Source organism: Sipha flava, unplaced genomic scaffold (assembly GCF_003268045.1).
Source record: "Sipha flava isolate LNK unplaced genomic scaffold, YSA_version1 77_pilon_pilon, whole genome shotgun sequence".
NCBI classification, from domain to species: domain Eukaryota; kingdom Metazoa; phylum Arthropoda; class Insecta; order Hemiptera; family Aphididae; genus Sipha; species Sipha flava.
This window is the reverse complement of record NW_020273617.1, coordinates 113,678-141,667: the sequence shown is the minus strand read 5'-3', so window position 1 is coordinate 141,667 and position 27,990 is coordinate 113,678. Positions and strand designations below refer to the sequence as shown.

The following is a 27,990-nucleotide window of genomic DNA, read 5'->3' as shown; positions in this document are numbered from 1 at the left end:
CGGACGGGAGGTCGAACGCCACGCACAAAGGCTTCAAATCGCACTTGCAAGTCGCACTTTTGAGTTGGACGCGGTTTTCGCCGTTTCCTTCGGCCCGCGGTACATGCACATAGGTGTATTCAAGAATATTATAGAAAGGAGAGAGAAAAAACGAGAAACGTCGAATATACCCTCGAATCGTAAAAATATTATCGTCCCGTCCGCGACAAAAAAAAAAAAAAAAAAAAAAAACAATCGCACCACACAACGTTGTACGCGGCTGCACGGCAATTACCGTAAAACGTTTTCCGGCTGCGCGGCAGCACTGTACCGCACCGCCGTCGTTTATCTCTTCCGTTGACCCGCTCCCCGCGCGCGTACGGTTTGCTCCCGCCGCAGTCCGCGGGACCGTTTCTCCCTTTTCCCCCATACAGTAGTCATTCACTCGCGTCATCCAGTGTCGGTCGAGTGGTCCGGTGCTCCGCGTGCGACTATCATCGTGTGCCGCGTGCTTGTGTACGCGTCTTTTCGTGCGTGTGTACGACTGTTGTGCGCATCGGTCCGTGGGGCGCGCTCGTTACGTATTCTCTCGTCGTAATCACATTCCTCGTTTTCTCTCTCTCTCTCTCTCCCCACAATACTGTTCCCCGTCGTCTCTTATCAGTAGCGTAAAAGGTGTCCGACGGGCAGTACCGCGACCGCTGCCGAGAATAGACCGACGGGTTGGGTGGCCGAACAATGTGTTAAACGTATATGAAATATAATTAATCGTTCGCTAAAAAACACCCCGCGTACACACGTGCACGCATGCCGTCGCCGCGGTGAAGATATCAATTTATTCCGCCGCAGTGTCAGTGCCCGTTTTTTCGTTCTCGCGACCGTTGATTTCGTCGTGACCGGTCGTCCGCATCGCAGTAAATGAGAACTAGACCCGCGCACCGGAATTCGTGGATCAACCGCCGCTGACGTACTGTTATGGCTGTGGTCGGCCCGAGCCGACACTCGAGGGTGTCAATGTCGCTGATGCAGGGCTCAACCAATGGTCCGGTCGGCAACCACCAGCAGGCCAGCGCTTCGCAACAGTTTTTCCATGCTCAACAGCAGTCCCATCACGCTGCACAATCGGCCACCGCACATTCTGTAGACTACAAGCCCGACAGACCGATTGGATATGGTGCCTTCGGAGTCGTCTGGTGAGTTATCATTTCTTTTATACCGTTCTCATTGCGCATCATCCCTGTAAACCTTAATTTTTTTTACACATATAAGATGGTTATTTACTATATGCAAATATTTTCCAACTGATTACTGTTCAATATACCCTTTTATTGTTGATCATCATTTGCTGATGAATACATTCCTCAACACTAGCGTTAAATGTTGTTTTAAAGTACATTATTGTGTCCATCCATATGACTGAGTACATAATGTATTATCGCCAACATTTCTTTCCTGAACTGTTAACCAACTGTCCCAAATAGACAATCAGACATAACTTAGTGTTTGCTATTGTTGACCCATTGTGCTCTTTTACAGGTCACTTTTTATTTGTGAATGTATGAGTACAGTAAAAGTTAGTATTCAAAATACTCAATAATAATTTTTAATTAGCTAACAAAGTTGTACATTTTTGTGATATTTGGTATGGTACGAATATTATTTCATATTATTATGAATTCATTATTGTTAATCCCTTTATAGTCAAGTGACTAAATGTATCTATATTTATAGATTACTTACAATTATTTTCACATGATGACTGTTTATATTGATGTTTAAAAGGTGCAAGGTCTAGGTTTAATTATTTATTGATAAACAGGACAATACTCTATTACCATTATTAGTTTCTAATGTAACCTTTACATTATATTGTATTAGGCAATTGAACTATTTGAACAAAAGGTATTTCAAAATTGTACTTATTGAAATTTATTTTATATTTCGGTTGGTAGTTGGCTCAATGTCCAATAGACATGCAGTTATATATTTATTGAATATTTAAATGTTATTTGACAAACAGAAATATTTCTTAATGAGCATTAATTTGAATTATTATCTAAAAACTATTATATATATATATATATTGATAATTTATTTAATTTAGGAACCTATGTCAAAGAAAATTGCTTGGAAATTAGTTTTTAAAGTTATTAATTTTTATTATAAGACAAAATAAATGTTGAAGAGTAGGTATAATAGTAACATGATTTACTATTTCCCTATTTCATTAAAAATAAAGAATAAATAAAGATTAAATAGAACAAGAATCCTAAATTTTAAAAATATGTTGTATTAAAATAATTTTATAATTTAAAAAATTACTTTCCTTTGGAGAAGAGTTAAAAACACATTGATAAGTATTTAAAAATAAAATTTGTTATATTATTTTTATTTAATTTTAAGTAAAATATACTATACTACGTTTACTAAAACATGTCAAATTTGTTCATTAATTCATCAATGAATTCATTTAATTCTGTATTAGTAAAAATTATAAATATTATTGCCTACTCTTTTACGTGCTATTTTTTTTTATATATATATAGGTACTTAATATATTTATTTTTATTTTTTGTAGTGTTATTATTTAGGATTATACTGTTTGATTATTGAATTTTAAATATTCTTTATCTTGTTTATAAATTATTATACTTCTGATTATATTTGTTTTTTTCAAATAATTTTTTGTTTATTAAATATTATTCGATACATTTATAATTGCATAAGACTCCTATAATCTAATAAGAATGCTTGTTCATAAATCAGAATTTGTTCGCTTGCTTTTTGCATGATATACTGATTATAATGTTTTGTGTTATATCTATCATTGTAAATTGTTCATGTATATTTCAATAACAATTTTTAGTAGTTGATAATTCTGTCAAAATTACATATGTATAGTTAATTTACATTTAAAACATATTATAATTTTATGTAATTATTTTTAAATATTTTATTAAAAGATGGGTATTATTTAAAATTTGTTTTTCTGTACATCATACTTTTAAATTATACAAGGATAATGAAAATAATCTTAAGTATTCTTGATTTTGTTTATTGTAATTATATTTATTATTCTAAAATCAGTTATGCGTCATTTAGGCTTACATTATAATCTATGTAATTATAATTGCAACTTTTCCCCGTATTATATAATTAATTATAAGTAAGAACTATTGTTATATTTAAATTAATTGTAAAGCAACTACTCGCTACTAACTTTAATACTATCTTTAACTTAATTTCATTGGTATAATTTTAACTTTCATTTTTCAAATATTAAATTATTTTTAAGCAGTTTTTTTAAAACCCAAATTATTTCTTTTATTTACCTATATTGATAAAAAAAAAAAAGTTATACCAACTTAATTAAACAAATTAATTGATCTTTAGGTAATAAAAGATACATACATTTTAATTATGTTTTATGTTTTAGTTTAACTTATTACATTTTTTTTTGTTTATAGATAAATACTTATTTTATAAAAAATGTAATTTCAACAATAAATTTTACATATTAATTGTACAATATATTTAAGCACATCAAAGCACTATTTACAATTCTCTACTATGTAGTTTACAAAACATTATATTAAAAAACGTTACATCAAAATATATATTGGATTTATGTGCAAAATATAATTTGATATAATATTTATATAGAAGAATATTTCATGTATTGAATGTTATAAATAACTATTTAATTTTTTTAAATATTAATTTATTTTATGCTCAACTATTTACAAAATTAAAATAAATAAGTTTCATCTTGGTCTAAATTTAAATTTATTTAGTATATATAAGGATTATATAACTGTAGAACATCCAACTTTTTTTTTATTTTTATATATCTCCTCGTGAATAAATATTATATATGTATTAAACGAGGTATTAATTCATTGGAGTGACAAAAATGTGTATATCTTATAGTAATTTATCCTAATAATAAATTATATGAGTACTTGAATAAAAAATAAAATTAATCAGATCATTAAAGATGGAATAGATTGCCACAAGGACTAAATAACTTCAGTTCAATAATAGTTCATAATTATTAAATATAAAGTATAATTTACCTAACATAATCGTTTTTTAATAAAATAAAAAAAAATAATAAAAATAAAATAAAAAATAAAAAAACCATTAATGTACATAGAAGTTAAAGTTTATCTTTCTACTATATCAATGCTGTAGAACAGCGGTTCCCAAACTTTTTTCCGTGGTACTTTTTTTTTGGACCCAATCAAGCTGCGGTGCCCTGGCTGTGAATAACATTAAAGACAGAACAAAAAAAAATCTATTGATAACCGATTTTATTAATTTTAATAAAATTTATCTTAGTTATAAATTAATGCACTTTTAAACTTAAAAAATAGATAATTAAAAATTATTATTATTATGATTATAATTATTATACAAAAATATTATAGGGTTAAAATCAGAATATCCAATTATACAATAGAAAATATTACATTATTTGCTATAAAGTTTTTACGAAAACAATAAGGAAAAATCAATTTTATACGTTTAAACTATTTGTTATGAACCGTAGACCGCGGTGCCCTTAGAAAGTGGTCGTGGTGTCCCTAGGGCACCGCGGTGCACAGTTTGGGAACCGCTGCTGTAAAATAATTAGTAATAGAAAAAAATCGATAAACAAATAATGAACATTAAATATATTTCTGAGTGTCTGACCACTAAAGGAAAAATATGGTGTAGATCACTTTACAGTTTCATAAAATTCAATATTTTTACTTTTTTTTCAGTTGTAAAATGTCTATGTAACAATTAGTCATATATGGTTAAAATAGCCGACCGTGATATAGTTGAAGGTTACTTAATTTTAACGCTGTTAGGTATTTTTAAAATATCGGCTAAACAAATTGGTCTTTAGAAAATTGTGAATTTTTTCAGGTGGTATACTAATGTGTTCCAAGGAATTCAATATGGTTATCATTTTTATTAGTTAAATTTCCAAGGAATTATGATTTAAAAAAAAAAAAACAGACCATTATTTATTGATTATCATTTATATTAAATTCATTGAAGAATAAATAGTATATTTATAGCATCTTCTTAAATTTACATCCCGACACCGCGTATTATTTTATGCCTATTTGTATATTTTTTTGTAATTTGTTTTTCCATAATATATTACAATATTTCTATATTGTAGTACAATTTATATGGGAAACAATAGTTTGAATTTTTTATCGAAAATTTAAAAACTTATTAATCCATATTTTATCTTCGAATACCATTTTCTGATTGCCAATGTTGTATTTAATAACTACGCATATAATAGATTAAAAGTATTCTTCGACTAACGTGAGAATGTGTTGGAAAAACATATTTGTCTGTATACAGACTCATTCCCAGAAATCGTTCAAGAAATATTGATAATAAGTAGGTTTTCCATTTAGTTTTTTAGTGTAGAGACTCACACATGACTAATGATATGACCTACTAAACTTAATTGACAATGTAAAAAAAATTTTTATCATGATTACAACAGGAGTTTGGAAAAGAAAGTTTGGCTGTTTAATGTATTTTACAAAATTATTCGCTTTTGTTATGCTTATTCTCCTTGGTATTCCTTCATCATCCATACATAGGATAAAATATTTGGATGGAGGGGAACTCGAAGACCCAAAAAAATTGTGTGCTTCGTTAAGCGTCTCGAAATGAAAATTGTTAAACCCAAAGAACAGAGGAGCCAGATGTGCCTACTCGAGGGATAAAACCTGTTTTGGGTTATTTTTTTCTTTTGTCGTGGGTGTTTAGTCGTTGGAGACTCGTCTCGACGAAGGACTGTCTAAGGGCGTGTACACTTTGTACAGTATGTGGTATAATAGTAGCAGGTGTCACTGCCTACAGCTATGCGACCTTAACATCTGTGAGCTAGGGAGAAACGTCGACAACAACGACCTGCAGTTATCGGATATGTTTGGACCCTTTTCAGGTACTTTTCAGCTGCGTCGCGGTATAAAGTTCCACGACAATAATACTACACAGTACGCGCACATCGTTCTACTTTGTTTCGTTGCTCGACGTGTGCCATGCACGCGCATTCCTTTGTGCGAGAGAAAAATAATAATACGCATTTACCTTAATGTTGTGTTATACAGTATTGATACATATATAGTGTTATGCATGCACGTTCACTTATAAGTTTTAAACCCGTAACAATATTCTCGTTCGCTTGTATACAGATAAAATTTAATATCCGTTGTCAAGTATCTACATTCAATTGGCCTTACGCGTACTGTATACGATAAAGTTATATTTGCTTTTGTCTATATACTTGTATGTTACTTTTTTGGCATTTTATAACTGTATTACGTAATCATTTTACCTGCTACGTTTTTGTCATGGCTTTCTGTAATAGCAATCGCTTATTATTATTATTTATTTTCGCAAAGATTTCGCTGCATAAAATTTATATATAAATATAGATCTTATATTTTAATTTATTTTATTCTCGTCCATCTGTGTAGGCAGAAGAAGAAAGGGCGAAAAAGAGACTATATGCGATATTGCTTTATTTTAATTATTATAAACCAGTGCCCTTATAACGTTACACAATGGTCGATATTGCCTATATATCATGCTGCTGGTACCTCTAGTAACCTATCAGCGAGGTCTCTGTCGTAACTTTTTAGGCTGTTCCCGTTTTCATATCGGTAATCAATGAAGCAAAACCCATTCCAACTGGAGTTCTACATAATATAGAAGTTGACTTTCGACTGAAACTACCCACATCGATGTTGCGGTTCACGTTAACGACATACGACATTTATTTAACATGGAAAAAGTCATAAATTGTGGTTTATGTCTCATGATAAACCATTTTGCTTTTAGTTGTTTGATATTTTTCATATTTCTATTGTAAGTCAATCGTATATCAAGAAATTACATATTTTTCTTAAATATTTTAAATATATATATAGTATGATATTAACTGGCAACAGCAATTGTGTATTTTTAAGATATTATTTTTTTATGTACTATTTTATTGTATAAAATGTTATTATCATATAAACTTATATTAAACATATAGGTTAGGTTAGGGATTATTTAACTTTTGGGAAATTTTAATTCATTAAAGTATCATAATTCATTATTCATGATAATATTTTGTAATTTATGTGTATTGATGTGCATTATCATAGTTTTAATATAACACCTTGTTTAGTATAAATTTCTATATATAAAAAAAAAATTATCTTTGCTAAAAAAAACGGAACATAAAAATAATTACTTTTAACTGTTTAAATACTAACGGAAAAGAACTCCGAAATGTTCTAATAATTTATATTATATAGACTTGATACTCTGCTTGATACTATGTAACTTATTAATAATGTAAAAAATAATTGTTATTAATTATTATAAATCTTCCTTGCACCACTTTCTTTCTTTCCCATTTATACATTTACGTTATACAACGGTTTTATTAATTTTACTATGATACAAACTATGAATATCCGAAAATAATTTATTTGTCTTTTGTAAAGCTATAAAAATGTAATATCTAAAATTTTTACCGATAGTAAAAAAAATCTAGCATTGTATGAAACTAATTGTCCGAGTCTTAGTATAGATACAATTTTTTTGTTGGACTAAACTAAACTGTGTCAAACATGTTTGAATCCCGGACGGACATGTGTTCGCAATTTTTAGGAACGCAAAACTTTCCTCTTCTTTGGTTATGTACTGCCGATACACAACTCACGTATTATGCATAATTACCGTACAGGTGATATGCATGGATATGAAAGTACGAAACAAAGAATTCAAATTTAAAAACTGACGAACATAATATTCATACAAATTTTATTAGTTTCGATAACATTACGTTACGCATACCGCAGTCGTGGGTCAATGCTAACATTATCGTCGTACCTACTATTAGTAAGTACACATAATGTGCGCCGTAGGTATATTGTACATACAACTGTGCTGTTAGGTTGATCAAACCATATTTAATTTTGTGATCCAACCTAGTTTTTAAATATCGTTGGTACGTATACATAGTGGGGCGGATGACACGAGTACATCAACGTAGACGGTCGTTGCTGTTACGTACTATACTTTAAATGAATCGATATTTACGCTACTAGCATATCGTATAGGCCTCGTCGTACTGCATTTATACACCGTCGTTTAGAAGCCAAATGTTCTAAACCGTAACCGTGTGGTGTGCGGGTCATTGTTCGTGGGGTTTTATAATGATTATTATTATGCTGGAAAAAAAATAGGAATATCTGTATATATTTAATATATAAGACCCGAGAAGAGAGACAGACCCACTAGAGAATTCTACTACGGTTCTGTGCCGTACACACGTATGCGTTCTGTGTGTATCACAACACTATAATTTCCCACGAAGAAAACCGTCGTGTAACCAGACGCGCGTTTGAAATAAATAATTTCGACCGCCTCCAACTCCTTACTGTACTCAACACGTACTCTTACATATTATATGATATAGTACTTTCGTGAATTTATTATACCTGCTCTCGTTGTTCTTCGGACGCAGGTTAAAAACCTATTTTAGTCAAAAAACATAAATTGTATCATATTATTATGTGTACGAATAATCTTCTTCATTCTGCCGTGTTGACGATATGACTCTTAATATATTTATTATTATTAATAATTATGATCCTGTACGATGTGGTGCGCAGCATAAGTGTTTTTTTTTATTGTTTAATTTTACATGTGCATGTGTACAACAGCGAGGCCATGTATTATGTTATGTGTGTGCTTGTTTGTGGTCGAGAATATCTAACCGGTGCTGCTGTACAAGATTGCAAGCTGCTGCAGCGTATAAGCCACCTGCTGGATCTCAGCCGATTCCGACACAGGTGTCATTTACGAAAAAGTAGTAGCCTCACATGCTTCTCATCAACGTGGAACTCGTATAAAAACAACAAAACTTAAAACCGCTATCATATAATGTCCCTACTTATATGTATGTCTATGTATATATTTATATAATTCAAATGTATATATGTGTGTGTGTGTGTGTAATAGATGAAGTAATTAAATAGTGCTAGCGAGAGGAATGAATACGAATGAATACGATAGAACTACCGAAGAAAACCACTGAGAGTAGGATATACATCCTTATCTTATCGAATATATGCGGTCTAAAGACTATGGTATGCTCCTAGTAACACTTGTATGGAAGTTATATTATACTCTACAAATCTGTCCTTGGAATTTACAATGTCTACACACATTATTAACTAAAATAAAAGAGAATCTACGAATTAAAAGATAGCTGAATGATAGGAAAAACAAACGATAATTAGTGCTGGAGCCATGTTTGTGTAACTGAGATTTATCTATTAACTTGAGTTCAAATACAATATATAATTTAATCATATTTATGAACAACGCGTAAAAACATTTAAAGAAGCCGTCTGTGTACTTTTTAGTGTTAAATATAGGATAGGCCAGCGCGCGATGGCCATAGCAAACGGTATTCGGCCGGAAAACGCGTTGTCGTCTTCAATCGGGACGTAACGTTGTCTTTGTTCCACTTGGCGGTTTTAATATGAAACGAAAGCATAACAATGAAACCTCTACACGGTTTCTACGCTTTCTTTTTCCCATAAATTGATGCAGTAGCAATAATAGTCAAAATATCTCTCGACTTATAATCAAATAACTGTGAAAAATGTTATTTAAAAACTATATTGTTGTTAAAAATATGTAGTTGATGAGTAAATCGGAGCCTGATATCTTAGGCTATGATCAGTTTTTTCGCATTCGTGATTTTGTAATTGTATCCATGATTTTTAAATATCAAAAAAATTACGTTTTACGGTTAAAATCTTATGTAGTGAACATTTATAATTTTTTGTTTGTGTTCTGTAAGTAATATATTGTACAATTCTTCCTTGTATGGTGATATACCTGAAATAATATCAAAAGCAAGTTGTTATTTTTTTTCTAACAAATTTTTGTTCATCCCCCACATACATTCATATAATTATTTGTCATATTTCTTATACTCTAGATTCATTTGGTTGATGTTATATGCACCTAAATTGTATTATTGTTCTCAATAAAATAATAAATACATTTCTCAATTTTAACCATTTCTAGTAATTATCATTATAATGATAAGCTTTATAGACGTCATATCGGTGTAATTTATGATCAAAGATCGACCCTGACCTAAACCCGAACTTACGCGAATGCACCAAAACAACTTAAAAGTAGAGAACGTTTTTTCCGTGAATTTTTGCCTTTCTGCCAAATATAATAATTTTTTATTCATTATCACTTAATAAGAATTTAACTATTAGTCAACCTTTTAGAAACGTTATTATGATTCAACATTTTCAGCATAATTACTATCTAATACCTATGTACATTAAAATATTCTGTACAGAAAGCATTATTACCTATAGAAAATTAATTTACCCATATAAAAGTGTTATATTAACAGTGTTTACATTTTATTTGCAGGGCTGTAACAGATCCACGAGACGGTCGGAGAGTTGCACTAAAAAAACTTCCAAATGTTTTTCAATCATTAGTCTCCTCAAAACGAGTGTTTAGAGAACTAAAAATGTTGTGCAATTTTAAGCATGAAAATGTAAGTTTTTTCGAGTGTATAATTATTCGAATACCAAAAAAAATTATAAATTTTTTTTACTCCTAGGTTTTGTCCGCCCTTGACATTCTGCAACCGCCTCATTTGGATTTCTTTCAAGAAATGTATCCTTTTTATTATGATGTAATCGATCAAATACAGATAGGACACGCCATTTATGGATAATCAGGAATAAATGTGTTGTATTTTCAGTAATATCTACTAAGATATGTGTGCGCGCAATGAAGTGATGGATATTTTGATGACATTAAATTGTAGAGTAGTATAGGAGGACCGTACATTCCTATCGAGGTAATACGCATTAGTCACCCGGTGTTTAACAATGTTACTTATCTACCTCGCCATTATAAACCAGTATTTCCTGTCTCTTCTTTGTTTCTCATAGGTCTTTAATAATGGCGGGTTTATTTGCCCTAGACTGGGCGGCTCTATAACGCAGTTATACACATTCATATTTACAATGCTTGGATAAAATACATATGTATATCTCGTGAAAAAGGGGGAAATTCAATGTTGGTTCCGTAATAGTTAATAATGTTCATTATATTTATTCTTGTGTTTTCATAACATTGGAATCTTGTTTTGTCTTGACTTACGTGTATGTGTGTGTGTGGTAACCGTAAACGTACTCATGTATACAGTGTTTATTGTTTCATTTGAGTGCATACACCTCGAAGAAAATGACCAAGAATTATTGTGAGTATGGTGGTTAGATCGACAGTTATAGTAAATAATGTATGAAGGAAACGATATTTTTAACATACAGTTGATGGTCAATCAACATCTATGATGACGGGTTTTTTTTTCTTTTTTGTAAACCAATATCAGCGTGCGGCACATTATACTATTTCATTGAGTTGTAAATACAAAGATGCAAAACTTGTAGAAAGTTAAAATATCATTTTTTCAATTGTTCAAAATTGTTTTGTAAATCTACCATTGTCGTTAAATCATGTTAAGATTTCATAATGCGAACAAAATAAAATAAATTTATTGCACTATTTCTCATAAACTGTTTTAGAATATAAAACCTTTCATAGAAATGCTTATGATTATCAATAGACAAGCGCTAAATAAATATTACTTATATATATAATTAGGTTGTCGTTATCAAAACGAGACTCATTCGAATACTTTTTTGATATTTGAAAAATCTTACCGTTATGTTCCATCCTACAAAAAAAGCAATAGTGATCAGTAGACCGTTTAAATAAAGTGAGGGCGAAGGTCATTCAACTCATATTTTGTCGTCAATCGCCCTTCGTGAAAGTATATACGTTTTCCCCTTTTTTCTTTTTTGACGGTTACTTTTTGAGTTAAAACCAGTTGAGCTGGCTATAGAATACACGTGCATAGTATGATTATTGAATGCGGGCATTGTTCGAGTATATGGTTACAACCCTCATTTATAAAAACTCATTTCCCCGTGATCATCTGCTCCAATCAATAATATCCAAACTAATACAAACAAGCTGCTTATAAATATAGAGGGCGAGACAGAAATAGTGTGTGTGTAAACAATCCTTTGGCTTTTTATTATTTTATTTGAATCCTTCTAAAATGTTTTGTCCCAATACAAGTATTCGTCGTTACTACATTTTTAAAATTGTGTATTTGACCTAATCTGTCTAAATAAAATTAATTTCCTATGAATTTTATAATGAGATTTTATTTCCGAACTTAATAATAAATGCAAGTAAAATATTTATCAATTATAAATTATATTATTTATTCAATTATTATTTGTTATTCGTATGAAAATTGTTTTGGTCGCGGAGATTACTATCATTGAAGTTCTACAATTAACCCTCGTTCGATGAGAAAAATATAAATTTCTTGATGTTATAAACGTTGTTTTCCCGCTCTTATAATAGAAACGGACGTAGTAACTACGGCACTAACCGATTTCCCCTGGAAATCCGATTCTCGATTCTTCCGACCGAGTTTCCAACGGTTTTCCGACTTCAATGACAAATTGACGACGGTGGTGCTGGAAAAAATAAGTCACAACACTTTCTCTTCGACTCGACGACGATCGGGAAATTTCTTTTCCGTTGCGTAGTTTTTTTATTTTTATTATTGTTACCGAGTTTTATTATTCTTCGCGTTTATTATTTCGACGGAGACACCACTACGCGTGCGTGTGCAAGTATACGTCATATGCTGTGTACGTCTTTTCGTCCATCTCTATTGTGTTCAAAACATACCGAAAAATCTGTTTAAAAGGGTCCTTGTCGTGTGTGTGTGTGTGTGTGTGTATGTATTTGAATTCTCGTCCCGCTTGCGCGTGCGTGAACCGAACGTTTGGGCGTGCGCGCGTGTAAGGAGCGACGGGGTCTACCTGTGCACAGAAATACGCGCGCGACGAGTTTACACAGGAGGCGCTGACACCGGCCGCGCCGCACAGGGGGAAAAACTGGTTCATCGTACAAAGACCCATAGACCCGGGCGAAGACGTTCCGCGTGCGCGTGTGCCGGCCCCGCGCTGTTCCGCCGCCGATACGCCACTCGCGCGGCCTTAGATGTGTGTACGGCGGCGGCCAACACAAAACGGACGGATGCGACCGCTGCCGTTGCCTCGTCGGCGGTGGCTGCGGCTATCACCCGTCGGTGGTGCGGGGGAGGTGTCGAAATGTTGGTAACCTTGACGGGAAAATAGTTGTGTGTGTGTGTGCATTGCCGGCCGGGTGTAATTGACCTGTGCCGCCGCGCGTCGCCTCTTGGTCGAGCGAAAAAAAAAAATAATAATAATAAAAATAAAGAAAAAACGTATTTCATACATAATAATGTATATGTTTACGTGTATAGGTACCTATTATTAAATAATATATGCGAACGCGCTTACGTTCGTCGCCGACGTCTTTTCCTGTTTATATAGACCGCAGCTTCCCCTCGTCTGATCCTTCGCGTCCATGTACGATTGTTACATTCATAACTTATATATATATATATATATATGTGTGTGTGTGTGTGTATTCTTCACGGGTTCCGTACGAGTTTGCGTACATCGTTTTTTGTGATTTGTAAGGTTTTTAAATGTTTTAGTTATTTTTTTGTGTTTTTAGTTTTAATCTACTGAGTATTCTTCCCTTGTCTTCCGCAGTAAAGCGTAGAGACGATTTCAAAAACATTACACGGCGCGCGTTTGCTCACATCATCCATACCGAAACCGTATTTATCCTCAGTTTCCGACCGCGTTTCGAACTACGAAATAATATAATTTATTATCTTTCTCTTGCATCTCCTCGATTTGGGTTATGGTACGCGTGACACTAATTCCGCGAACGGACGCACACGTGTAGAAAATAATACGACGGTCGCCGATGCGCAATAATTTCGTCTTTGGTTGTTCCACATTCGACGGGCAAACCTTACGCGCGCAGCGATCGCGGGGAAACGATATTTTGGTTTAAGCGCCGCCGACGTGACGAAAACTATTACAAAGACACGCGAATAATGCGATCGTCCGAAGGTTGCTGTACACATATGGAACAATAAACCCGTATGTGTTGTTTTATTTTACATTAATTTATTTTCCTTGTAAATCGTGTTTCCCGGAACAAATCCCACGCGCAGAACTCGAGAACAAGGAGGTCACAAAACGAACATGGCATTTTCGTCACGATACGTTTTTCGTAGACGCCAACAACCAGTGGCTTATAAAGGGGGGGGGGGTCTAATGGGCTACAGCCCCACTCCCCCGAAATATTTTAAAAAACTTAAAAATTATTTTAAACGTTTGTTATATTTTAATGGTGCTTTATGCTTATTTAGAATTTGCGTCCAACGTCAAATCGTTTTGGGACATACTGTAAATGAAATTTAAATAAGCACCTACTGTGTCTTGTTAGTAATTCTTAAATAGCAGTGTTAATTTAACTCTGTCTATAGTAACCCATCCTGAAAATATTTTCTGTATACTCTACTACCAACAACCGCGTAACGCTGCATGTGACAGTCGCCTACCGTGTGTCCTCCGCCGGTGGGCTAGGGGTTCGGTTTTCTTGTTTTTTTTTTTTTGGGACGTGTCATTTTTGTTTCATCTGCTCGTGTTATGCAATTGGTTCGGTGTTCGATTGCTTCTCTCTACATTACATCGAGAATAACCTTGAACGCGTTTACGGCGGTAATTTCCTACGATATCGGTTACGACCTGCGCTGCATCAACGTCCGATTTGGTGACGGACTCGGCTATTGTCGCATTCCCACTCACGTCAAGGGCAACACCGGCGAATGTTTTTTATACTCTCTCTTTCGGCTTCTGAATCTCTGATTCTCCACCACTGACAAATTCTCAAAATCATAAACATATATATACATACTTACAGCACGGACGTTTTTCCCTTTTCCTGCTCTCGTATACCATTGTAGGTATTGATCATCCAACGAAATACATATATAATAACTACTGTTGCTCACGGACGAAAGAAAGGAAACTATCGTATCCCACGGCGGTGGAGCCCTTTTTGCTTTTTCCCCAAAGTCCGCGCCCATTGCAGTTTGGTGTATATGAGTACTATATGTACTATGTATATATATGGAATGTATTAGGTATATATATATGTGTGTGTGTATGTCGCGTGCGATGACGTGGTAGCGTTGCTGGTAGAAGGGTGCGGTGGCAGCGGAAGTACGTAGTAAGTAAGCCGCGTAACCCCGTATACCGCCTTTGCAACAGCCCCTGGTGGGCGCCACCCGGGCCGAAAGGGAGAAAGGGCAGTAATTTAAAATCCCACGGTAGTGGCGGGGTGCGACGTAATGATACGGTCGTCATGGTTACGGCCGAGGCAGATGGCCCGGCAACGCGACCCGAGACCGACGACGCCCCCGTTTCCTCTCTCGACCGCCATGTCCCTTCAACCCCGCACCGTTGTCATTCTTTGGTAACGGCGTGTGGGCCGCCAGAAGGGGATTAATAATTTTGCGAGCCCGGGAGATCGTTAAAAACGCGAGACGATGTCTTCGCGACCTCGCGATTCGTATTTGGTATGTACATATATGTTTTATACATTATTATTTTATGTATATTTGTATCTACATACTTTTGTCTTGGACTAAAATTTGTACTTCGTTTACATGCTATAAAAAGTCGTCCCCTTACATGAGTAAACAAACCAATCGAAAGGGTAATACACACGAGTATTCGCACCTCTTGATACCGTTTTATTTTTCTGTATATCTTGCAGATGTACCTATTCACCGCGCAATGGGCATATACACTTAAACATAATATTAGTTTAATATACTTAGTGCCCGATTCTCCCCTACGTGCAGTTTATAGGTACATTTTACCTTTACTGTTTCTCGCATACAGTATTAATATTCGTTTAAAGTCCGTACCCTAAAAGACGTTTATGTACGAAAGTTGCACTCTGCCGATGGCGCGTATTTCAGATCCAATGATGACCGCTGGCTACTGTGTCACATGTTGTTAATCAATTCGTTTATACATTTATATTTATTGTGTTTAAACCACAATTGTTCAATATTTATCTTTATATGAATGTGTACAACGTACGAGTGCGTAGTATAATGATTCCGAACGGGATCCGTTCGCAGAGCTATGCAATTAACGCGACTTTAATCATCAGAAGGTTATTGACTGTTGTTTGTCGTATTACGAGTACGTGCAGTTACAAGATTTGTTTTTGTTCGTGGATTTCTTTATAATATTCTTCTTTTTTTTTTCAAATTATATTGTAGACTGAACTAAAATTACGATATGTGATGTATAATGCAAATAAAATATGTTAAACTGTATTCCTAATAAGTATATCATATATATTTGTACGATATGTACACAATAACCGCTGCGTCTGGGTTATCATTGAGATTCATTTTTTTCATTAAAAATTTTTTTTTTGATTAATTTTAATAATGTAACATATTTAGTTATATGGGTTAGAGTTCATTATGGTTTGACCCTGTGTGTTTATGTACACTATGTTTTTTGTATATTGTATAAATGTATATATACATACATACTATATATACTCATAAGCGCGTGTGTGCGTACAAATAATGTTAATCGGCCAAATATTTATTTAATGACAAGTGTGTATTCTCGAAAATAAATCTTTTAAGCACCTACCCGAACGATCATGTATAGATTATTTTTTATAATGATTGTCTCGTGAATGTGTAATGATTAAAATGCACTCAACTCAAATAATCGTTCGACTTGTAATATTGAACCTTAAATTGCGTTCATTTAAACCCGTGTATATGCTGTGCTGCAACCTCAATGTTCACGAGAAATTTACGCATGTAGCTGGAAACTCGTCCGGTCGGCTCATTCGACCGATGACGAGGTTGTAATTGCAATATCGTCATTTGCAGTCTGTGCTTGTATTAAGTGTATATGGGTGGTTTTTCTATATTATCTCGTTGAATAAACTTATTAAAGTGTAGATGTATATAATTTATAGAACAATTAAACAATTTCAGCTTTTGAGGTCATTCAATTTCTATCCGATTTGAAAAATATATTTTAGTGATACTAATTACGGTCGTATACAATTTAACGGAACGAGGCCGTCAGTCTTGACTTTGTTATTTCATCTGGTTACATAGTATGGTTATTGTGCCTATGTAGTCTCATTTAAATTTAAATATTCAGACTATTTTTTTATTTTTTTTGGTACGCATATGGCGCATGAATATATTTGATATTTACAATCTAACGCTGATAACGGCCACATGCGCGCTTAAATAAATTCGACTCTATTCTCTCGTACTCGTACGCTATCCTGCCCGCCAGCACATTATTTTTCTCTCTCGGCGCGATTTTATACAGACTAATACCCCCTTTGTGTGTAGTTACCGTCGGTGGATTAACTCAAAAATTATTCCGCGCAGATCTCTGTGTCATTGAAACACAAATAAATTTAAGCAATTAAAATGTGTGTTCATTTTGTGTGCACACGCACACGCACACACGCAGGAATGTATGCTGAGAACTGTAGCGGAAATTGAATTATTAAAACGTGTATTATATGTACAATGCACTCGTAAACTCTGCAAGTATAATATATTATATATATATATATATATATGGGATTGCAAGTCTTGTACAGTCCCTGGTGAAACGCAACATTTATTTAGCAACTAGTTACCTACCTATCCTTTAAAAAATCTACTGATCGTCATTATGGCCTCTTAGCGATGTACGATTGCATACGAGCTTTGCTTTGATTAATCGTGATAATAGAACGTGTACTGTATGTTAACAACTTAAACGGGTTATTTTTAATTGAAAATTTCATATTTAAGTGAAGTTAAAATTCCGTTTGTTAAAAAAACGTTCTATCAAATGTTATTAGGGACTAAAAAGAAATGTTTACTCGATAACGAAGTACATATTTTGAGATTTTCAATCGAATATTAAATTTGTTATTTTTTTACCCACTGGAGTAGAAACTTATTGCGTGAGGCTTGTGCTCGTTTATGGGACAACCCTCGAACGATGGGTCTTTATTAATTTCGCACGCGCCCCTCGTACAGTACGATGGTAGTCGTACGGTAAGGGTATATCTAAAACAGGGTAGCCACCGCCCTCGCTTAAGTTTTTCCGAACCACCCGCTGCCTTAAACGCGGAGGGGGAGCGCATTTTAGCCAAACAGTATTTATACGCCTTTACTATTCGGTGACGTCAGAATAGAATTATAAAAATATTTTATTTTACACTATCAGTCAATATAAACAGTCGTTCGTAGACTGGGTTAAATATATACGTATTCTAATGATTATTTTTATGTGACGCATCGTCTATAGTCATAGTACTTATGATACACTTCTTCTAGACATTTTATTTATTTTTCCATGTGATCTACTCAAGATTATGGGTGCCATCTTATGTTTCTCTTCGTGTCTTGTGTTTTGTTCAAAAATCATTAGAGAATAATAAGCTCACACATATATTCATTTATGTAGCATTTTCCTTTTATATTTCAACTCGTTTTGCTGGCCCAGTGAGTATAATAATATGGGGCGTTCAAATGCGCAACTAACTCTGCGTTCGTATTTACGACAGCGTCACTCGAACCCTTCGGTAATGGCTCCTATGCAAAAGTTTTCGAAGGGTAAAACCGCCGTGATGTGCGCGTAAAGTGAACACGAGTGGAAGGAGAAGGGCACAAACGCGTATGAGGATGTAAATAACAGATATGCCTGTTAGATATACTAGATATTTTTTGAAAAAAATATTCCAAAATATTGTGTTTATCTAAAATAACTGAAATATCTAAAATATCAAAAACAACTGGTTCAGGTAGTCGCTGTGGGCCTTAAGTCGTTATTGGGGTTATATGATTTTTTTTTTCCCCATGGAATACAGCATTCTGTGAAAGATTAATGTTTGTGCCTTTTGCGCTCAGGTATACTTGTTCCCATACAAACATTCCGTTAATATTGAATTTATTCCATCTATTAGTTATGGTGTAATATCTACCTATTACGTATAACGATGGTGAACAATATATAGAAAAGTTTTTTTATGCTTTACATTTTATTTAGTTCACGTCCCTTGTTAAACTATATATATATAGTATAAATGTGATTTTAAAATATAATTATTATTTGTTGACATAGCGCGTTAACTAGTTTTTGAAGGAAAAATTACAATATACTGCTACATTGTATAATGCACGACATCGGCTTACAATTTTCATTCGGATACTTTTTCACGCATCATTCATTGTTATTAATTTTTTTTTTTTACTTTTACTTCATCCTTGACTGTTACATTTAAATGCAAAGTATTATATTTGCATCAAGGATTTATAATGATTGCCATAATGTGTCGTCGTCGAATAAACACAAGCGTGCATTTATACCTAAATACGATTATTTCAAATAAAAAAAAATATATATTTTATGAAAGTAACATGTTCCTTCGAGTGTTAATAATTGATAACATAATCATTCTTTGTTTTTTTATGAAAAAAAGTATTTAAGCGTCTTGTAATTTTTTGTTCCGTTTAAGCAGTTTTTTATGCTATCTAATCATAAAATGCCACGTGATGATAAAATACTATATGTACAGGGTCAAGAGTGTGTGTGTATATATATATATTATTTATAGATAATTTATTGTTGGCAAACGTTGACAATAATTATCAGTCAAGGATATGCACGCACGCTGCAGTTTCTATTGTGTTTCTCGATATCGAGAAATCGGAATTTTCAGCAGTTTGTCTAAACTGACAGTTTATAATCGATACTTAATTTGTTGTATTATCGTTTTTAAAGCAATAATTTTTTTTTTTATTGCTTTCGATGACTGCATCGTAAACTTAAAAATATTTGTAGTCTTTATTCGAAGCATAAATTCAGTAGAATAATGCATGTGTATCATTTATACTATTTTATTCTACAGTCATTATTTGTATTACAAAACTGCTTCAAATGTATTAATATATGGTTATTACACAACTGCAATTTATTTGACACATAGAATAAGTATGCGTTGTCGATATTGTATCTTTACTATTTGGACAATATTTTATAAAATATTGATTTAATATCGACATCGTAAACTTTTTGTTAAAAATATAGTACTATTTAAACGAATTATTGCATATTTTTGCTGTCGACATTACATCGCCTGTTTTTTAACTATTAGACAAGCTTTTATAGCTAAATAATATTTAATAACATTTCATTTGAGAGATCTGATTTTATTTAAAAAAGATACTCCGCCAAGCGTAATACTCGTATAGTGTACTAACGTAATATTGTCATCTATACCAGTATTTTTCTTTTATTTTTAAAACTATAAAAATATTTCCCCCGAAACACGTGGTGCTACTCTAAAGATCTATCCATCATTCTAAAAATACGGTTTGTTAGTTCTATAACTAGACCCTGCATGTCATTTGTTTACATCTAAGGACAATACACTCTTCTCATGTTTATATTTCATAAATTTGTCCCGATTTTCAAGTGTTGATGTTGTCATTATTGTCGTAAATTCCCTTACATCATTACGTTCTCACAGATACGTTATTACTGAGCTAATGCAGAGTGACTTACACAAAATTATAGTGTCGCCACAGCAGCTATCACCGGACCATATAAAAGTTTTTCTGTACCAGATTTTAAGAGGTCTCAAGTACCTTCACTCAGCACGAATATTGCACAGAGACATCAAACCTGGCAATCTACTCGTCAACAGTAATTGTATTTTAAAGGTACGTATATGAGGTTTTCAACGTATAGATATTCCAATTTACAAATAATATTACTATTAATATTTACTATTTTATATACATAAATATATTTCATTTAAATTAGTAGATACGTGATAACAGTCTTTTTTACATCCAGAGCGCGTATTTTGGCCTAAATATGTAATAACGTCTGTTTTTATCTAGAGAACGTACGGTTTATTAATTTCACGCGCGAGTTCAACCACTATACGCAAACAATTCGTTGGTATTTCTGCAGTTTGCTGTTGTTACTTAATTAAAAAACATATATTACAACTTACGTTTATATAATAAAAAAATATTAAAATTTTTTTCTTTAGTTGCGAATTTAATTTTAAATACAACATCTGGATTTTTACATTTGTTTGTGTCTTGTCTGCATACGTACGCATTTATGTATTTTTTGTGAAAATTATCGTAATTTTGTCTACTTCCTATTTTCTTAGTCGGCTCTGTTAACTGATAAGACGAGTTTGCTGGACATATACTGTATAATTTTTAATGATTTCCGCTCATCATATTCATCAGTACCTCATCTGTGTTGTTTGTCAAACCCATTTTCTCTTTCTGTTTTCAAACCGACTCCACGCATTGTATCCAGGCTATTACCAACGGAATAATATTTTAAAAGCATTTCGATGTACGTACGTTATCGACCTACTTTATATCTATCTATTACTTGTTAATATAGACTAAACGAACAACAGTCGTTTCGTCTCAGTGTAGTTGTACTTTTTTGTTTGAAAAAATGTAATGAAAAAATATTCGCAAGTCCTTGATACCACCGTTATATTAGACGTGTCAATAATATTGCACATGAGCGCCGCGTGTTGTATTTGTACAATTTATTATAATCACCCTCGTATGTGTACGGCAGATATGCGACTTTGGTCTGGCCCGAGTAGAAGAACCGGACGAGACGAAGCACATGACTCAAGAAGTGGTTACCCAGTACTACAGGGCGCCGGAAATATTGATGGGCGCCAAGCACTACACCGCGGCCATAGACGTGTGGAGCGTCGGTTGTATATTCGCCGAGCTAGTCACCCGGCGGATACTGTTCCAAGGCCAAGACACGGTTCAACAAGTAAGCCGCGGCCAGAATCCCGTCCCTCGTCCACCGCGCGGTTGGGGGTGAAAGGGGGACCCGTTTCTCGATGTCGTAACACGATATATATCGTACATGCGAGTTCGTGTTGTGTACACGGCGCGCGTATATATTACATTTACCTACCTCATCGCATCTCCGGATGTTTTTATTATTTTTGATTGTTGTTAACTTCACTGCGCCGTCGGCGATATACGCCTTCGCGTCCGTACGTACAAATACATCACGCACACGTGTTTTGCTTTTCCTTGCCGCAGTTGGAGCTCATAACGGACTTGCTCGGCACGCCGACGATGGAAGACATGGCGCACGCGTGCCCGGCCGCCCGTTCCCACATGCTCATACGGCGCATGAAGAAACCGTCCATGTCGTTGCTGTACTCCCTGTCATCGCTGATGACCCACGAGGCGGTTCACCTGATTTCGCAGATGCTCGTCTTCAACCCGGTAAGCACCCGTCCTCGCATAAACGGGGTCGTACGTCGGTCCGCGCCAGGACGTTTTCCGCGTGCGCTCCTTCGTTCGCCCATCAACGGTAGCTCATCGCTAACGTCGTTCGTTGTTGATTTTTTTTTCCCCCCCCCCCCCCAGGACAAACGTATGTCCGTCATGGACGCGCTGGTTCATCCGTACATAGACGAAGGCCGGCTCAGGTACCACAGCTGCATGTGCAAGTGCTGTTTCACCGTGCCGTTGACGGGCCTCAGACATTTTTGTATGGACTACGAACCGATCGCGCCGCAGACGTTCGACGACAAATGGGAAAAGAAGCTGTCGAACGTGCAACAAGTCAAAGGTATAGTTGGCGTACTCGCCGTACGTTTGCTCGTCTATCATAGTTTTTTCTGTCGACCCTTGTCCAGAAATCTGTAAACGGATCAACTTCATTTTGTTTGGTCAAGTTTTCAGTTTTTGGTTTTTATAATAATCAATATACGAAAAAGGCGCATTAAAGAGTAGACGGTTTTCATAAAATTCTAGTTATTGAAATTGATAATACAATTTTACATGACCATAAAATGCCATAAAAATATTTATTATAATAAAATAGACAAATGATAATAACAATTAATGGTACATGCGGAATTCTTTATCGGTGATTGTTTTTGCTTTTTATTGCTAAAACAATGTCACCGCTAATGTCCCTAACATCCACTGTGCATTGTTTCCATAATATGCTATATAATATAATAATGTATTCGTGATATTGATTCGTGTATCCTTTTTTATTTTGTAGAGGAACTTCACAAGTTTATCGGCGACCAGTTAAGTAGTCACCGTGTACCATTGTGCATAAATCCACAGTCGGCAGCATTTAAAAGTTTCTCGAGGTAAGGCTGTGAGGAACATTCGACTCTTCTGAATCACCAAATATACTACACCTCGACTAACCGGTACCTATCTATTATTTATACATACCTATTTATAACACTGAGGTAAAAGCATGTGCACTTATGGTAAACCTCGGAAACCTTGAACGTATGCGATGTGTATATAAATACAATGGTTATTCGTCCACTAGCGTTGCATGCAGTTTTTAATGTTATATATGTGTTATCTGATATTTTATTTTAAAAATTAGTCTATATGAATATAATTAACGGGTGTTTTCAATAGGTACTTTTCCTTCTTTTGTCCAACGTTTTATATTTTGTACGTAATCCAATTTGCTTATTGCGTATCGCGCCAATAAGTTGTAAATTTACACTTCTTATAAACATCGAAAAAATAATTCATATCGTGTTACTATAATTCGTTCTTAATTTTTAATCGGTTTACGAATGTACAAGCATGACTTGAGCGTTTTATTTTTTAAATGCAACAATAGTAAATACATACTTCGTTAACAATTTTTTGGCTAGAAGTATTTAATAATAATTATATAATATTACGCATTAAGTAAATTTGATTTCGAATTTGGTTTTTTTCGTGATAGCAATGTGGTGCGTCAGCACTGTACTTGGTTTTATTTTAACACATGTGTGTAGCGCTTTTATATCTGCTATATCTGTGTAAGGTAAATTGTATTCAATAAATTGAAAAAGTTTTATGAATCAAATATGACTTATTCTGCTTTTTAAACTTACAGTGTATAATAATCAATAAATGATTACAAAAGAAAACATTTTTTAATCAAATTTGAGTAGTACTTACTATTTAGATTTCGTTCGTGTCTTTAATACTTTTAGTATACTGATGAAATCTTATATTTTATTTTTTATATTTCTCTTTTTCATTATGATTTTTCACGAATAATTTAATTGTATATTGTAAGCTATAATTTAATTTACTATAACTGGGGTCAATTTACCACATTATTCTTATACGATGTGACTTTTTCTTCTCAAAGACTTGTGTATATATTTATATTATTTTGATAGTATAGTACTGATATAACGTGTAAGTTGGTGATGTATATTGGAATAGATAATATAATATAAAAAAATATGATGTCATTGTAAAAATGTATATATTCGTGATTGAATCCGAGTACATAATTAACATAATTACTAAGTATTAATTTGGTAATAATATGTTATAATAAAACGGTGACGATACTACGATACTGGGTGTAATATTACCGAATCACGGTTTGTTGTTTGGTATCGATTTATTTAATTCCCTCTTCCCCTATATCTGCAAAGTTGATTTTTAACAAATAAAAAGTTTTCTTTTACGTTAAACCATTTATTATACGGTTTCCGGACAAACGTGTTTCAATACGAAACTTTATTCACGATGTATACGATTTCCGGCCCCGGGTTGTTAAGCGAAAATGTTATGCGTAACATAATGATGGAGTTATGCGTAAGGCTTCTGCGGTTTCGGCGCGTATATTTTCCCAAGCTAAAGTACGTGTTGCACGCCACTTTTTCCTCCCCCTTTTACGGTTAATGCTAATTTAATAAAATTTATAATTGACTATTCTCGTATGTTTCAGTGATGTTTGATCGATGCAGACTGCCTCATTCACCTATATGTATATATATATAGATTTATATATATATATGTGTGTGTGTGTGTGTGTGTACAAACGTGATAACCGGATCTCAAATTGCGCCCCCCTGAGACCGAGACTGAATGATATAAAACACAATGAAATCGAGACAAAATGATTAAACTAAAATTGTATATAGTCCTAATTTTTTTCTTTGTATGTGTGAGCTGAAAGCTTGATTTTTACTCATTTAACTTATTTATAAGCTCATTGCCCATTTTTTTAGTATGCTTATTTTCTTATGATTATTTTCATTACTTTTTTTTTTTTTGACCAACGATGAAATTAAATCGTCATACCATTTACTTTTTACCATGATGATTTTAGGCTTGGATTTTTTTCCAATTTTTTTTTAAAATAATACAATAAATAATAACTTATTTTGTTAAAATAAAAAAAAATCCGAGAAGAAAAATTTTTACTCGTTTCTTAAACTCTATTCGTTCAAATATTTTAAAGATATTTCATTAACATCATCGGGTTAAAACGTAACATAAGCTTTATACAGTTTTATTATTAATATATTTGTCGAAGAGAGACTAAAAACGTAATTAAAAAAAAAAAAAAAATTAAAAAAAACGAGTTATGTGATAAAATATAATGACGCGCCGTATACACGGTAAATAATTTGTAAATAACTTACCAATACCTAAGTGATTTTTTTTCAAATGTTTTTTAAATGTAAATAATTATTTGTAAATAGATAATGTACATCTCACTTAATTGTCATGTACTTTTCTCGTGCTCGCGAAGATCACACCGTATGGTAATGTTACAGTTATAATTACCCAAATTCTTTCTGTATCGTTCCATTGACATATATTATTTTGTATTTTATAACAATCAAATACTGTATACATTCGGAATGTTAGTTTTTAAGAAACTTAGGCCGTCCTCCCATTAGGACAACGTGGCGCGATGCGATTTTAAATAAATACCGCGTGATAATCATTTTATAAAATACGGATTACTATATCGGAGACTTACTACTAACACGATGCGATGTGACTACGACGCGACACGATAACAACTAATAGTGCACGACTAGTGCTGTCAGTCGCTTGATGAATAGTTGCCATTAGATTACTTGGATTAAACTCGTGTTTATTTAATTATATTTTATTATTTCATTATTAATATAATAGTATTATATAATATAATAATTATTTATAGATTACTATAATTATAAAATTATGTCGAAAAAAAAGAACTTTCTTTCGAAATTCGATAAAATTATTGAAATTTGACGTCATCTTGTATTAATTCATTAGCGGCAACAAAAATACAACAGTTAATATTATTCTGTATGTAAGGATGTACCCAATATCTCCTTTTCCGTTTCTTGTAGTTTTGATAATACCAGTATAATGTATTGTCATCTTCGGACGGCAACATGTTTGCAACTGACCAATTCTAGTTGCTGAAACATCGTCTATAGTGTGCAGAACCCACGAAATCAGATCGTACGATATTTTACTAGACAACTTTTTTAGTCGCGTCAACGTCGTGTCGCGTCGCGTTTCTCTAGTGAGAGGACGGCTTTACGGGTCGGACTTTTCAAAAATTATTATTAATTTGCAGATTTTTGAAAAACGTAATATTATAATATTTGTGTGAATTATTATTATAATTTTTTTTCTGTTTATTTAAATAGCGCGGGTGATTTATTAAAATTTTAATAATATGATATTGTTTTTTTCTCGTTTACGTTATTTATGGAAACTCCTCAAACATATAGTAGGGACTAGAAGTCCCTATTACACATGTAATTATAAATACACGTGTATTTAAAAAAATATATTTTTATTATTAATTTGAATTTGGGTTAACATACTTATTCAATTATACTTGTATTTGAATTTATGTAATTGAAGTACTTGTTACCTATAGTAAAAAAAAACAAAACGATTCAACGCGCGCTCCTTTTAAAAATGATAAAATTTTATTGTAAATTTTAGTTTTATTTTTAATATTCCGTGTATTTAAATTATACGAACTCAAACACAAGTATAATTGTGAAAATACTAAATACGTCAATTCAAACTGAAATTTACAACGAAAATGAATTTATTTTTTAAATACACGTGTATATTAATTACACGTGCTTCGTGTACACGTGTATTTAAATTACATGTCTAAAATCATAAGCACTAGTAGGGACTACATGCAATTTGTGTCTTTTGTTTACTTTTCTTTCTTACGATTAAATATTTCCTTTTGAGCGCCATCCGTTATCCACCACTGCCATCAAAACAAACAACCCAAACAATCCCTCAAATTTTTCCAAATTTTAACTAAATAGTTTAAATAACCTCAAAATAATGTATTACTATTCAATCACAACAATCGAGGCATACAAAAATCATCTTAGCGATTTCTTTTGAACAAGAATGAAAGTTGATTTTCGAAAACTTAATATTGCAATCATTCGATAAGATACGTATACGCAGAGCGGTTATTCTTCACTTTCGGAAGTTTCTAACTTGTTAGAATTTATCTTTTACAAACATTCTGTTGCGTACGTATTTTAAACCCATCAAATATTATGTACAAAACAAATTCGTCGAAACATCTCATGATATATTAATTCACTCTGTTGATATATAAACGTATTTGTATATAATTTCTTATCACGATAACGCTTTTTGGTTTAGCCTTTAGTGCTTTTATGATGTTTGTTCCTATAAAACAGAGATTAACCGCCTGTGACTTAAGGATACGCCTCAATGTTTTTTTTCTTGTCACAAAATAATAATAATAATACACAAATTAACACTTTTTTGGAATATGATATTTATAATGTATACAACCAAATCCTCAATTGCTTGATTTACTTTATCTTAACTTGATAATTAGTGAAAATAATGAAAATAACTATTTACATCATTGCAGCTCATTAAATATCATTGTTTTGTAACATTTTAGAAAATTGGCTCTTCCCCGAAAAAATTGTCGACCTTCGCAGTGAATAATCTCTTACGATGATCTATCGAAATGTTTCATGATTACAAGAATAGTCTCACTCCGACTGTGCATTATAGCAAAAATAAATCCAAGTTGTTTA

General features: G+C 33.1%; 1 protein-coding gene across 3 annotated transcripts; it reads left to right on the top strand.

Moving 5' to 3' along the window:
• Nucleotides 1-405: 405 nt before the first annotated feature.
• Nucleotides 406-27,990, top strand: LOC112692880 (serine/threonine-protein kinase NLK). 3 transcript variants are annotated; one of them, XR_003149440.1, is made up of 9 exons: nucleotides 406-1,172; nucleotides 10,465-10,594; nucleotides 10,661-10,716; nucleotides 20,611-20,803; nucleotides 21,699-21,908; nucleotides 22,187-22,375; nucleotides 22,520-22,724; nucleotides 23,166-23,322; nucleotides 27,852-27,990. XR_003149440.1 is itself a non-coding variant. In XM_025567696.1 (9 exons), exons 1-9 carry the CDS (start codon nucleotides 955-957, stop codon nucleotides 24,877-24,879), a joined length of 1,305 nt encoding a protein of 434 aa, XP_025423481.1. In that variant the 5' UTR covers nucleotides 406-954; the 3' UTR covers nucleotides 24,880-25,505. The 3 variants fall into 3 exon arrangements, 1 of the variants encoding a protein (XP_025423481.1); XR_003149439.1 differs by lacking the exon at nucleotides 27,852-27,990 and adding an exon at nucleotides 24,870-25,505; XM_025567696.1 differs by lacking the exon at nucleotides 27,852-27,990 and adding an exon at nucleotides 24,870-25,505 and having other exon boundaries at nucleotides 23,166-23,259.

Coding starts and splice junctions, on each gene's coding strand:
- LOC112692880 (XM_025567696.1), top strand. CDS start 955: ATGGCTGTGGTCGGCCCGAGCCGACACTCGAGGGTGTCAATGTCGCTG. Junction 20,804..21,698: donor ACAGTAATTGTATTTTAAAG/GTACGTATATGA, acceptor TGTGTACGGCAG/ATATGCGACTTTGGTCTGGC. Junction 22,376..22,519: donor AGATGCTCGTCTTCAACCCG/GTAAGCACCCGT, acceptor CCCCCCCCCCAG/GACAAACGTATGTCCGTCAT.